The sequence below is a fragment of the Hetaerina americana genome, unplaced genomic scaffold, assembly GCF_022747635.1.
Source record: "Hetaerina americana unplaced genomic scaffold, ioHetAmer1.1.p SCAF_4, whole genome shotgun sequence".
In the NCBI taxonomy this organism is placed as follows: domain Eukaryota; kingdom Metazoa; phylum Arthropoda; class Insecta; order Odonata; family Calopterygidae; genus Hetaerina; species Hetaerina americana.
The window spans coordinates 64,831,131-64,845,609 of NW_027286985.1; the positions used below are offsets into that span (position 1 = coordinate 64,831,131).

Here is a 14,479-nt window from a genome sequence, read left to right on the forward strand (position 1 = left end):
TGAAAAGACTATTGAGTTGACCAATGAAAGGCCATGGGCCAATTAGGAGAAAGGACCAATTAGGCCCCTGAAAAGTCTGAAGATAGCAATTTATTTCAAAATAATTGAACAGTTCCTGAGGAATACACTGTGGAAAGGATGAATTCAGGGAGTAAGTGGACAACTACTTATCCTTCAGGCCCATGAAGTTTCTTGAAACTTTTCATTTACACTTGTTGCCTAGACAATTCCAATAAAATAACTTGATCTAGGGAGAGATTGGAGAATTTCTTCATTTACACTTGTTGCCTAGACAATTCCAATGAAATAACTTGATCTAGGGAGAGATTAGAGAATTTCCACTTGGTATATAAAGAAAATTGAGTAATATTTAACCAGTCCCTCAACAGTTAATATTGAGTGGCTCATCCTATAATAAGGTATATTTAAATGACTGCACTTAATGTGTACTTATTCTTTGTTTAATAATGCATATGATAACATAGTCTTACATTAGCTGAAAACTTGCTACTTGTTTTAATGGTTAACTGTGGCATGGATCATTTAGGATGCAGTTTTAGAACGGCAATTAATTTTTCCTTGGATGCTTCTGTAAAGATGAACCTGTTTGAATGTTATACTTTCCAATGTGCTTCTATGAATCAAGTTTCAAACCATTGTTCTTAGAAAGCATTGGTTGCATCTAGCAAACAGAAGGTGACAGATTATGCAAAACATTCAAATAATGTTTTAGTCACAAAGTATTTATATTTTTTGTGTATATATTTCATTATATTTATTTATATTTCATCAAAGTTTAATATTCCTTTTAAATTAATAAAACCATTGAAACATTGGTAGTATCAACCTGGTTTCAAGGGTACTATTTTAAATTACTCAATGCACATATGTATTTATTTAATCTTCAGTTTCTAAAGGATTGCTAGTATTAAATATCGTAAATGCCCTCTGTTAATTTAACTGCAGTAGTTTATGAATTCACATTAATATATATAACCCACAATTACCTTACCATAATTGCATTGACATTCGATTATCTCTGAATGATCTGACTTAATTTATACCAGTAGTTCCTTATATTAAATATTTAATGAATATGGAGGAGCAAGAAGAGAAAATCCCTTTGTGAATGTATATAGTTAGGTACGTAACAATGCAGTCAGCCTCAAGTAAATTGATGAAGCTGAAATTATGATGAAAAGTGTCATTATCTAATGTTTTCCTCATTTAAGATCTGGCTGTAGTCAAATGTGATCACTTTAGGAGCCACAAACCCTCCACAATTTGGAGCCCCCTTATGATAGAGCCCAGCACCGGCAAGGAGGGTCGGTGGGTCTGGAACCACTGGTTGTGCATCAATAAAAGGAACCGTTGTCTGTGCTACATCTTTGTCAATATCAGAATGAGTGAATTTGATGAATTGACCACTGCGCGAATTAACACTAGATGGTGTTGGGCAGGATGTTGGGACATCAGGAGAAATGAGTTTCACTTCTGTGCGAGGGTTGTCCATTGCTTCTGGTGTGTTGTCATTGCTTTTCCACATAGAAGTGCTAATTCCACCCAATCTCCCTGAATTGGAGTCGAAAGGAGTGGTGAGAATTTCCAGGTTGAGGTTTCCACCCAATAGGCGAAGGCGCACTCCAGTTAGCACACTCCCCTGTGGTCCAACGAGGTCATCTAGGTCAATGGCTCTCTGCTCCCATGACATGGCATGGTAGTCTTCCCCTCTGACAATTCCTGGATCATTAATTTTAAAGGGTATGATTGGTCTCCACTGCACAGTGCTTGCATTAACAATTCCCCCAGGGAGGACTATTCCGTCTTGAATTTGCAGATGGATGACCCTGTTCACTTTCACAAATCGAAGTCCAACAGCTACTCTGTTTGATCCGCGGTGATCCCTGTCCACACCTCTTGCCAAGACAGTCTGTAGGCTGAAATAGCGATCTGACTTGGGACCTGGTTGGTCACAGAAGCAAAAGCAATAAGAACAGTGCCATACAACCCATGACCACCAACTATCAACTACGGCTACACTTGTGGGGCAATAATGTCCTTTGCCCAATTTACGTCCATTCTTGTATGTTATCCAATTGTATTTTCGATTGGTTGCATTTGCACCAGAAAGACAAACATGTGAGTCAGAATCTATGAATTGGCAATCGAATAGCCTGCCAGTACATTTTGGCTGTACATCGCAGAATAGTCCTTGGTAGCAACTGTTGACTTGAGCGTACGTGTTTCCAGAGTAGTGAGAACAGTCCTCTCGGCAATTGTGCTGTAGAATGAATAAAACATTATTATTATTAAATGTTTAATGTTTACAATTTTTGAAAAATAATATTTTGTTTTTTAATGGTTCTTCCTTTACACATATGAAAATCATGATATTTCCTGATTATGGAAGTTCATATTGACCTACATAACATTACATTTTTATTGAAAAAGCAAATGGCCAAATAGTTATATATCTTCCTTGATGTTCTGCAGTGATACATTTAGGTTGAAAGTAGTCTATCTAGGATAAAAATCACCACCACTTTTATGTTATGAGTTATGTCACTCATATTTTTCTCAGTTAGCGTTAAAATCATAGATATACGAGGGTCATCCGGAAAGTAGTACCCGTTCGTGCCGCATTAAGTGCTGACGACGCGAGTAGCCGCTGGACGAGGTCAGATAGCTTCAGTGGCTTGTCTGCCTTCTCTGAGCCAAGTTGCGTGATGCTAGCATTGCCTGTGTTGTTTCTGTGATTGTTTACAATGTTTAAAAAAATTGAGAACGCCGCCAGTTTTGAAGTGAGGGCAGTGATTAAATTCCTCAATGCAAGAAACGTTCGCCCATGTGATATTCATCGCCAATTAAAGGAGGTGTATGGAGACAATGTAATGGACGAGTCGTCTGTTCGGCGGTGGTGTCGCAACTTCAACATGGGGAGGGGGAACACACACGACGATGAGCGTTCGGGGAGACCGTCTGTCATTACAGACCAACTGGTGAGCTCAGTTGACGAATTCGTGAGGAACGATCGGCGCGTCACAATTGATGACATCTGTGAGCATTTTCCCAATGTTTCTCGAACAATTGTTCATGAAATTGTTAAACACCATCTGCATTATGCAAAAATTTGTGCAAGATGGGTCCCTCGCGTATCTCAATGAGCTGGCGGCGAAGGACTATGCAGCAGGAATACAGAAACTTGTCACACGTTATGACAAATGCCTTAATTTGCTTGGAGATTATGTTGAGAAGTAGTTTAAAGTATCCTCTTTCAAATAAAATTTTTTATGTTTGTTAATATTTACTTTTGTGTCTTTATTTCACGAACGGGTACTACTTTCCGGATGACCCTCGTATTATGCATAATAGAAAGTAATCGTAAATGCAACTACATTATAATTTCTACCCTATAGTTAATTGTTTCTATAATTTCTTGAGGGAAAATTTAAAATAGGCAATATAATTTTTGAACAGTACTTGCATCATTTTCCTCTGTAAGGATGACTTAATTGATATGACCCTAGAATTCACTTACCGTTGGATTGATGTCAATTTCATTCTGTAAATGCCCCTGTAAGAGGTTAGTCAGCTGTACATAAGTTACATTTTCATGATGGTGATTTGGGTCACATTTCCAGAATCCACTGCTTGCTTGGGCCATAGCTTCATTAGCAGCTTCAGTTTTTTGTGAAATCATTTTGTCTATCCTGTTGTTCATCACTTGAGCTATTCTTGTGAAATTTCCTATCAGTGAAAAAATTACATGGACATAAATTATTTCATCCTGAAAGTTAAATGACAGTTTATTTATATAATGGCAAAAAACAATGGTTTGGGATATCTTTTCATATGTAACTACTTGACCTGCTCCCTTTTCTTTCTTAGTGAATTATCTTTGGGTCAACTCTCACCTTATTTGTTACAATTGGAATTCTTCATTTCCTCAGAGCTTGTATTATGGAGGAATTAGGCTAATTAATATAATATAGCCGCTAAACCCTGGCATTAATTATACTTTGCTATGCACAATGTTCTAAGTGAACATCATTTATGGCAGACATGTGCCTGAGGCATGAAAAATCAGGTCTGGATAATCAAGATATTTATATAATTTACTTGCAAGAGCATATGAAAGGTAACCCTTATGAAAGAAGTTAAGTTTTGCCTGGCCACAACTAGATGTGTTGTGATATGTCATTATTGGAAAAATAGTCTCATAATATATAACTAAACCTCAAAAAATTGCCATTGATTGTTTTAGTGCCAATCGGTAACAGACAGATTTAGTGTGCTTAGTGCCATCAAGTGATGAGTTTGTTCCATATGGCAATGCATTGAGGGTAGGCTGATTTTCCATTTTTATGTTCAACATGTCCAGGAAAATAGGTACATAATGTGTTTACTTAATGGTAGAATTGAATTGATTAAAGGAAAGAAAGGTGATCAAATATTTTGAAAGGAGTAAGTTAGCGGGATTCAGATGGCGGGAGTGAATTAATTGTTGAGTTCAAAGAAAACGAGATTAAATACGCGAAGAGGAAAAAGGAAGGGAGTTTTGAGGATGTGGTTAATGATAGTGTTTTTATTGATAAAAAAATGCTGCCATTCCATTTGTCTAGCCTTTATCAGGAAGGAATCCCACTAATCAATGCCGTGATTGTTATGCTTTTGAAATGGATAATGTTTTACTTTAACATTGCAAAAAAAATATTCTTTTGATTGACAATATGTTAAAGCAGAAGGCTGTGAGTTTGTGGCAGAGAGCTGAGTTATGCCTCAACCAATAATGGTTGACCCAAATACTTGTTTATGTTACTGTATAGATTTTTTCATAAATAGAGTAGACAGGCATTGTTTGGAAATAAAGGGATCTTTCCATAATTGGAGGATATTTCAGGTTCTGTATGAAAAAGTAATACCTGTATGACCTGCATCAATTTTGAAAAGAGTTTGAATTATTTGTCTGCAAAATGGGCTCTAAAAGGGGCAAAGTATGCTTTTTGTCCAGAAATACTTGGTTGCATTGTCTCTGAATTACAGTACTAAAAGCAGCAGTTACTTAGATCTAGAGAAACCTTAAGCCTTCAAGCTTAATGCAAAATGCTACTAATCTATGTTGAAATAGTTTGATTAGACATGGTATTATCTAATTAATCTTCTCAAATAATATCGTATACATTATGGAGTACTTAACATAACTCATTTTATGTTGAGTTATTATTCCTTGTAAGTCAACAACACAATTGCGGATTGTGATTTTTTTATTTAATGGTATTTCAGTTGGTTCATTGAAGTCGCTTAAAATTATGTTTTTTACCTTCATCATATAAACTCAAAATCATCCAGGAAAATTGCATCATGGCATAACCTTTTATATCTGTCAGAAAGGCCATGTTGTAAACATTCTGAATCAGTTGTTGTGGTGATTCATGTATTATGCATATTTCTTGTCCATCACCCTGAAAGAGAATATATTCTATATGATTTGACAGGATCTTGTGTATTGAATAGGAAATTATATCATAATTACTTACCTGTAGAAAGATATTCAATGATATTAGTAATTTATTTACCAATGACTTTATATCATTGGTTGAGTAGGAGATTTGGTAGTTTTTATGTATTAATGAAATTAAAGGCATATTTTCTCATGAGTTACAAACACTGTAAAGAATGGGCTTTAATTACTAAACTGGGGTAACTGTGAAATATAAAGTGTAAAATGTATAATTGATGGTTTCTGGCATAACTTTATCGAATCGATTCATATTGGAAATGAAAAACAGTAACTTTGTGATTCCACTGAAAAAATTTTATCACGAGACGACCGGGTTTCGAGGTTCAACCTCATCTTCAGGTGACAACTCTGGCAGACATCCATCCATATATATTACAGGTGGGGAGGTGAGAGAGTTAGAGGCGGGTGAGGAGGGAATCGAGCAATGAGAGTTGGCGGGAAGGGTAGAAAACATGAGGCACCCAATGAGGAACATTCCTTATATGGCAGAGGGGAGTGGGTGGGTTTTAATGGTTTATAGCCATAAATACAAAAAAATTTATATTTCCTGAGGTCAAGATAGGGGGGGAGGGGGGATGGGTTCTTACCCTCATAAGTGTAGGTTTCGAGAAAGTAAACTAAACTTACCACTTCTCCCCTCTACTCTCCCCACACCCTCCCTTGACCTCAGATATATATTAAAGATTTTTGATAGGTGGATGTCTATCAAAGTTGTCACCTAAAGATGACGTTGAATCTACATCTACATCAATACCCTGCAAGCCACCGAAAAGGTGTGTGGCAGGGGGTGCAGCACCAGGAGGTAAGGGTTAGGGTTTTTCAAATGGATGGGGAAAGGTAAGGGGAACCTGCAAAAAAAAAGTATATATAAAAATGTATATATATAAATATATATATATATATATATATATTAATATATGTATATATTAATATATATATATTTATATATATATATATATAATAATCGTATAGCCCTGCGAAGTCGCTACCTTGTAGGTTAATACTTATTATGTCGAGCCGGCTCCTGGGGGATTTCGATTACAAGAATTCTAGTCTCTTATTGTTCTCAGAAAAAATGACCATTTAAATCTGCCTGTCCTGCAGTCAATCTCTCTAATCTTACATTCGTGATCCCTCCGCCCGTAATACATTGGGGTTCGTATTATGTTCTTGATGTCATCGGATAAGGACCCATCTTTAAATGTCGAAACCCGGGTCATCTCGTGATAAATATTTTTCAGTGGAATCACTGAAGTTACTGTTTTTCATTTCCAAGTGTAAAATGTGTATTTTATCATTTCCAAAGAACATAATTTTAAAAATAGTCTCGATATACATACACATAATATGAGAAAAAGTGTCAAATATGAACTGAAACACTGCTTTCGTTATTTTTATTTCTTTTGGTATAATCCTAAATAAGTAGCCCCATGGCGATATTTTTCCTTTATTGTTTTTTCCCCATCAGTTGAGAATAGGTTTTCTTTCTTCAATCAGAAGATTGCATATTTTATTAAAATGTCTTAGAACCAAAAAGGAGGTTTGTTTCATATTAACACCTTTTCAACAGAATTTATAACTGTTGCTATACTTCTCAGTTTAGTAACAACATTAGCATTTCTCTATTATTTATCCCTCCTCATTATTTATTTAACAAAATAAAACAACTTTCATTGGGATTTTCCAACTTTCTTCTTTAATGCGTTTTCCGAATGTCAAGCCTAAGTTAAATCACCTCTGCACCTTGACAAATGGGTGGTTAGTCCCCTCCATTAAAATCCATGGAGATCAAAATTTATGTGCTCAACAAAGATAATCCTCCATTAACAATCCCAGTATTTAATAATCCAACATGAATAAAACTGATGACCCTTGTAATGAATGCTCCCTTCAATTAGTTTCCACAAAGTGCGGAAGGTGAGATCATGTCAATAAAATTAGATAGTTTTAGGGTAGAACAAAAATAAGATATTATTTTTTTCCACAAACAATAAATGATCAGAATAACATGGTCCCGCCACGGTAGGGGTAAAAATATTCAGTTTTAATCGGTCTGCTGAGTTATCACCCCCTGCTACAGACCCTAGCAGTGGCTTGCAGGATATTAAAAGATAAAAAAGAAGTGTGCAGTCCCTTATAAATTCTTTTTTACAGCCAAAATCAGTACATTCACTTAATTTCACTCAAATCTTGAAACCATTTTCAAGGTAAATTTGACAAGAATGACTTGCTCTATTGAATTGGAAAAATTGTTTTTGACAACTTAACTGACAATGATTCAGCGCATTGAGTGAAGGCTTCCACATGAATTCAGTTACAATAACATTTACCGTTAGATAAAATATAAATTATAGTCGTATAATCATGCCTCTCCTTATATGTGGAAGCTGCTTATTTAGTAAATCAGAGTATATTTAAATTTCTATGATCGTATAACATATATGTAATATGTAATGCCCTCAGTACCCTGTTGGAAGCCGAAATGATGGTCTTGTAAGAAATCGGTCTGGCGGCCGTCCCTTATTGGGTACCATTCATAAAAATGGTCTTAAGAAATTTTAATGTTGGTGACGCAAGTGTCACTGACTCGCATGGATTTTCCTAATGCTGCTCTTGGCGCACCTCACACATTACTAGGATGTTATCCTATGGGTGCAAACCGATATGGCACTCCCAAGAAGTCTCGGTCGAGGTACTGTGTTCTGTACTGGGCTCTCTGTCTAACTAGAAGTTAGGGAATTCACCTTTCGATTCGGTTTGGAATAGGTTTTCAGATTATAATACACCTAGTTCCCAGTGTTTACAGGATGTAGAATGGCCCCGGTCGGAACAGCTAAACGCGTAAGGGGTAGGTTCAAACACTTTGTCGCATATCGTTCTCTTGTATGAGCTTATCAAAGAATACGATCCCTAAGTAGGTAGTCTATGGAGAAGAACTTCGATTATCGCATGCAGAGTTTCTATCGAGAGGTTAACTACGTAAACTCTCGACGTCTTTCAATTACATCAGATCAACGCCGCCGTATGTGGAGTTATTCCCCATTTTGATTTCATTACTCTGCCCTATATTCAGATACAGCCTTCGTGTCTGCGACGACGCAATCGGGCGCCTAAGAATAAATGCTCTCTTTGCCACTATTCTTGTGGTTGATGGAAGGTCTCGTTTTATTGTCAATTTTTAACGTTAAAGCGAAAAGGTCATTGCACACTAACATTAGTAGGTATAGGGGAAACTCTTAGTACGGGAAGTCAAGAAGTCCTGAATTTAGTATTTTGGAAAAAAACAGGGTTGAGGGTAAATTTTTCAAATGTCGGGTATTTGGGATTCATTACGGGAATATAATACAAGAATTGGGAATTCTCAATGAGAACGATATCCTTTTTCGTGTGCTGGCCCTGGCAATAACCGAAACTATAGTTGGACCGACTTCGATGATGAACGCGAAGCGATGAGTGATGACCCACAAAAAATACGCTGTCAGATTTCAAAAGCTCGGGAGAAAAATCAGGAAAAAATATTCTGGATATTTGCCGGTAAAATCGGTTAAAGGTCGGGACTGGGAATCTAAAAAACTGAGTGGCCACCTTTTAATAAAATGGCAACAAATCATGCCCAAATATTGAATAAAGTTGCATGGCCCTGCAACACTCATGGAGCCCTGCACTCGAGGAAAAGAGGAATAGTATTGGACTTCTCTACGGATAGTGGTAGCGATCTTCACTGTGGGTCAGTTTAACTTGTTGGAGGGAAGTTTTAGAAATCGTGTACAAGTTGCATCCAGATTAACCATTCACCTTAATGCTAAGCATTAGCCTATGGTGATGCTAGGAAATTTCTGGAGCTTAGTGGAACAAGACGAAGTCTTAATATTGAATCCGAAGTCTCTCAGTTACTAATATCGGCACAGCAATTGTTATTAGATTTTTCCAATACTTCATCGGTCAGAAACGACTGGATTGAACCTATTCATTCATGTTTTTGAACTGAGAAGTGTACGTTGAAATTGTCGCTTCGAATTTACAGACGTGGATGCACTAAAAATAGACTTTCGTCAACATCTAAGTAGTCTGACTCGCTCCAGGAATCGTACTCATAAAACTCCTAACGTACTCATAAAAAAAGCATTGGGCCAAACGTTAGTTCTTATTTTTTCAAAACTGTCTTATAGGCACTTCGTCTGTCCCCAGATATGAAGCATTTCTTTTCGTCGCAGATAAGCTATGCGAACTTAGATTCATACTCGGCTCAGTCAACCGAAAATTTTATGACTATCACCAATGCAATATCATTCACACGAATCTCTAACGGTCCAGATTTTTGTGTAGCCCTTTCTTATAAATTATTATTTAATAATTAGCGGCAGTTTAGATTTACCACTGATCTAACATAGTCAGAATTGGCAATGAAGTGATAGCGTAGGATTGACAGCAGAATCATGTAAAATATCCCGTGAAATTTCTTTTGGTTCAAGTTCTCGTATTTCTCTTCATAATCAAAAGAATCGCCCATTGTGTTCAAAATAACTAATTTCAAGAGTTCTGTTAATTAGGTGATTTCTCTTAAGAAATAGGGCATAATGGCATCAACAAACAACTCATAGAAAGTTAAGAAATAAAGACAATTCTCTAAAGATATCGTGATAAATGCTCCTTGCTCTTATCCGTTCAATTTATTTTAGCGATTTTGTATTATCCCTGAAAAAATGGAACTTTTATACTGTTTGTTAGTTAAATACCATTTTACTTCTCATTTTTTTGGAAAGTTATTGCCATTGACATTACATTGAGAACATTATCATATTTGCGAATGCTAATCGCGAAAATTGTTCGCACTGTCTCTGGGATTTCAATTTCGTATCCTGCCCGATTTGAAACTTTCCACAGATCAAGTACATGGAAGAATTCGGTTTATTTGTCCTAAAGGTGGTTTTCAGTTTTTGTTGAAATAAACCTGTTTCAGAAAAAGTTTGGAATAAGAGTTCTGTCGACTTTCCTTACATTCAGATGGTCCGTTTTTTCTGAATGTCTTGGCTATGATAGTTGTAATTTTAGCGATTTTTATTTTGGAATTTTAGGCTATGACATGCATAGAAGCCGTTACTTACGTCATAATTGGTGTGTAAATTTTCACATTTCAACACATCATGAGTCTTACGAAGAATTATATTGTCTTTTTAAAGCATATATAATTATGAGTCTCGACAGTCTTGCACAAGTCTTGCGGTATTGGGTTTATTATCATGCTCAATAAAAAGTGTTGTCACCGGAAATCGCCGAGAATATGTATATCGGCTCGACCGAATTCTAATCGCTTAGGCACTAGTAATCAGTTAGCCTCTGACCTTTCCCAATATTTAAATTCTTGTTTATTATTTCGGTTTTAAAACTAGAAACGGAACCCAAAAATATGTTTTAATCGGTTGGCAATTTTTTACTCCGAGCACTCCTAATTAAAAAGAAGCTCACCCTTCGTTTATAGGATAGGTTAACTTAGAGCATACTCCGCTGGGTGAGGATGAAAGAGTTGTTTCCCCTAACGATTATTCATTATTAAATGTGTTACCTCCCGAGTGAAATGAGTTTACGTCGCGAACTTGAGTTATATGCAGGGTAGTGAAACGTGAAGCTTATATTTTCCGTATTGAATACGCTAATAGGGGGAAACAAAGTGGAGCGAAGTGTTCACGTAGTGGTGCCGGATCGCGTGGCGTATTTTGGCGGTGGATTTACCTGCAATAGTGCACTGGGCATATTCCTGAACAAGGCGTCCGTTCCGTTCGTTAGCAGCTCGTGAACCTTGAACATAGAACTTTGAAGAGAATCGGGTCGTTCCTCTAGAATCGATTCCGCCAGGTCCGTGAACGCCAGGCGGGAGGTGTCGGACCCAACCCTCAAGGGATACCTATCCTGGAACATGCGGAACCCCAAGTATACCGCATCCACGAGCCCTATGCCCGCGTCGGCCGTTGCCCAGGAGTCCATGTTCCCCATCGTCCCGGAGAGTAACCTCTGCCGCAGACGTTTTAGACTCCAGTCCAATCCGGTGCGCTCCAGGGCTTGGCCGAATTGGGCGAAGTAGCGGAGGATCTGCTCGTCCGGGGGCACGGCGTTTCTCCCGAAGGCCAAGGCGGCGTGCCATCGGGGGTCGTTGATGTCGTGCCACATTTCCGCCGTCATCTCTCTCAGCTCCGTGTATAGTTGTTCCAGGGTATTCCTACCAACGTATCTGTCGTCGGCCGCCATGGGCCTTGTGCCCAACGTTAAAATTGCCGCCAATAATGGTATGAACCTGCCGGCCATCGTCATTCCAACTAATAGGCCGACCCTACTCCAAATTAGAACGTTCGATACTGACCGCGTATCTGTTCGTGGCTCTGGGCCTTATCTCTAATGTCGTTGGGTTTTGTTTCTCAGAACGTCTCTCCCCCTCTCGTCGCCTTTCCTTTTTCTTGACCTTTGTCCCCACCTCTGGCCCGGTGCCCTCCCTCCTTCCTGTTGCGTTCATATTCTTTAGCCTCATTGCTTGCTTCACCCTCAGGCAGCGGATCACGGCCATAAATATGTGTAGCCGAGGAAACTAGATTGGCATAAGGAGTGTTATGAATGGATTCTGGTAGAAATTGATGGGCTGTTCCTGTATTTTAGTGACAAAAAGCTGGTTGTGTTCTTACTTCTAAATATCCAGAATAAGCTTATATTCCAAAATCCCCCAATGGGTCTTGGTATTCTTTTTACTCTTTTAATTTGTGTGTGCATTTCCCATTCTTCATCATGGGCACTCATGCAATGCAATCAGTGAGTCATCATTTTAGGTACATTTTAGTTGTTTTTTCTTCAAAATTTATACCATGAGCTTATAGAATTTTTTAAGTTAATAAAGTCAGACATGAAATCGCTATCATATGTTAGGTTTTGATATAATTGTTAATTTACTGTGTACATTTAAATTAATTATTCCTGGGCCAATTTAATTCCAGCAAAGTTTTGAATTTTTGTTTTCTCCATTATTTACGACTTCGATAAAATGGCTGGTAAAGAACAGACGGTTTTTTAAATTAACTTTTTTCAGTAACAGTGTTCTTCAAAAATTTAATCTATTGCATTTACTTGTGAATTACTATTGGAACCCTCTTAGGAGCAATGAAATGAAACATGTTATTTAACTCTTGGTTTCATATGTCAGAAGTGTTCAAGGGTTCAGGCCATTTTATACTCACCTCCACTTCATCAGACTTAATGTCCGTTGTATAAAAATAAAACTTGCTAATTTTCATTCTAATAGGTTTTAACTTCCAACGTATATGAATTGTCCAATTGAATTAAAACTCAAATTTTTGCGGCCTTCTTTGGAAATTCTTCATTGAGTATCCCCCTGGTGAATTTTTTCTGTGAAGTATATTAAAAATTTATTGAATGGAATCAGCTGACTTGACATGGTTGCCCTCCAACAGAGAGATTTCTAGGTAAAATCCCCTCACTAGATGAAGGATACCATGCTTGATATAATTACAACAAATGTTTCAATTATGGATGGAGCTCTTGAGAAATATTCTTATATTTTGCCAAATGTTTTCATTGCTTTTCATGAAAATGTGAAGGCAATGCTAATGTCCATTAAAACCATGATCACAAAATAAAATTCCAGAGAAGACATTTTTGTTGTTAGTATTCCTAATGATTCAGCCAGAAGTTAGTCGAAAGTCAATGTTAACTACTATTATAATTTCTCCTGAAAACTAATCATATGCAATTCAATAGATTTAGATCTTTTTTATCCCAAATTTTGTATGTTGAGTAGTGCTCTTTTTTTTTTAGAGCTTCATCAATTGATTTTTGGTATTTTATTCCATATAAAGCATCGAAATTCTACTTAATTACCCCCCTTCATCATTCAATATTTCGTTGTATTTTACATTAAGTAGCTACATAAATTTTTCTGACCAGTAATCTCTAGAAGATAATTCAAAACTAACAAGTTCATTTTTTTAGGATGAAACATGGATGATCATCATGCCATTCTCTTTTTGATTAGACACACTTATAGAAATGCATGATTTTAGGTCATGACTTGAAACTTGGGATTTTTACACATTAGTTATCAGATGACCTTTCATAAGACACACACTTAACATATCAAGGGTTACATATATTTTATCCTTCTATGTTTGCAAGGGAAGAATGTTTTGAATATGGGCTACCGAAATGTAATGTAAAAATCCAAACTTTGTGGTAATTTGCTGTGGGAGATTTGCTACTTATCATCAGCTATATAGCCTTAATGCCAAACATGTGTTATGTCAGATTTGAATTTTTAGTCACTGTAATAATATATCTGAGAAATTACATATTGGTAACTCAGTTTTTACTGAATCATATCATTCTACTGAGGAATCTGATGAAAATTTTTCCTTACATCTCCTTATAAAGATACTTACATAATTACAGGTCACAGTAAAATACAGGAATTGTTTCGAAGCAAATAATTGATGAACCTTTTTGTAGCAAGGTGAACAGTGAATTAATTAAATATAGAAATTAGAGCTGTTCCTTTAAAGGGTGAATCTGCCATTTTATGCAGCAAAGATAATTTTAGTGTAAATGTAGAAGAGGCCTGCTGCACAACTAGGTCCTCCTGCCATCACATAAATTATTTTAATAATTAACACAATGAAGATGGAAAAATGCAATTTTTCAAAATTGTTAGACATATTGCAAAACATCCAGAAAAAATTACTACACCTAGAGTTCTTTCAGGTTTGTTGATAAATATTTTCCCAATTCCTTTTCAAACTGTAAAATTACATTGAAGGCAGTTAAGAGAAGGTTCCTTGGTTTGACTTGAAAATTACAGAATTTTCCCAAATGGATCAAAGCTAAAATTGTTTCCATCTTGTTGGGAATGAATTTATGGAGTGTGAATTTGTAAAGATTAATATTATTGAGAATTTGAATGAGGCA

At 36.6% G+C, this 14,479-nt stretch overlaps 2 protein-coding genes across 3 annotated transcripts in view; one reads left to right on the top strand and one right to left on the bottom strand.

Moving 5' to 3' along the window:
• Positions 1-14,479, top strand: part of Ubr3 (Ubr3 ubiquitin ligase) — a 119,931-nt gene that overhangs the window by 31,254 nt on the left and 74,198 nt on the right. The window lies entirely within an intron of this gene.
• LOC139692594 (uncharacterized) lies at positions 10-11,883 on the bottom strand. Its single transcript, XM_071590866.1, has 4 exons — positions 11,252-11,883; positions 5,321-5,462; positions 3,539-3,747; positions 10-2,281 (listed from the first exon to the last, which is right to left on the bottom strand). The coding sequence occupies exons 1-4, from the start codon at positions 11,825-11,827 to the stop codon at positions 1,208-1,210; spliced, it is 2,001 nt and encodes a 666-aa protein (XP_071446967.1). The 5' UTR covers positions 11,828-11,883; the 3' UTR covers positions 10-1,207.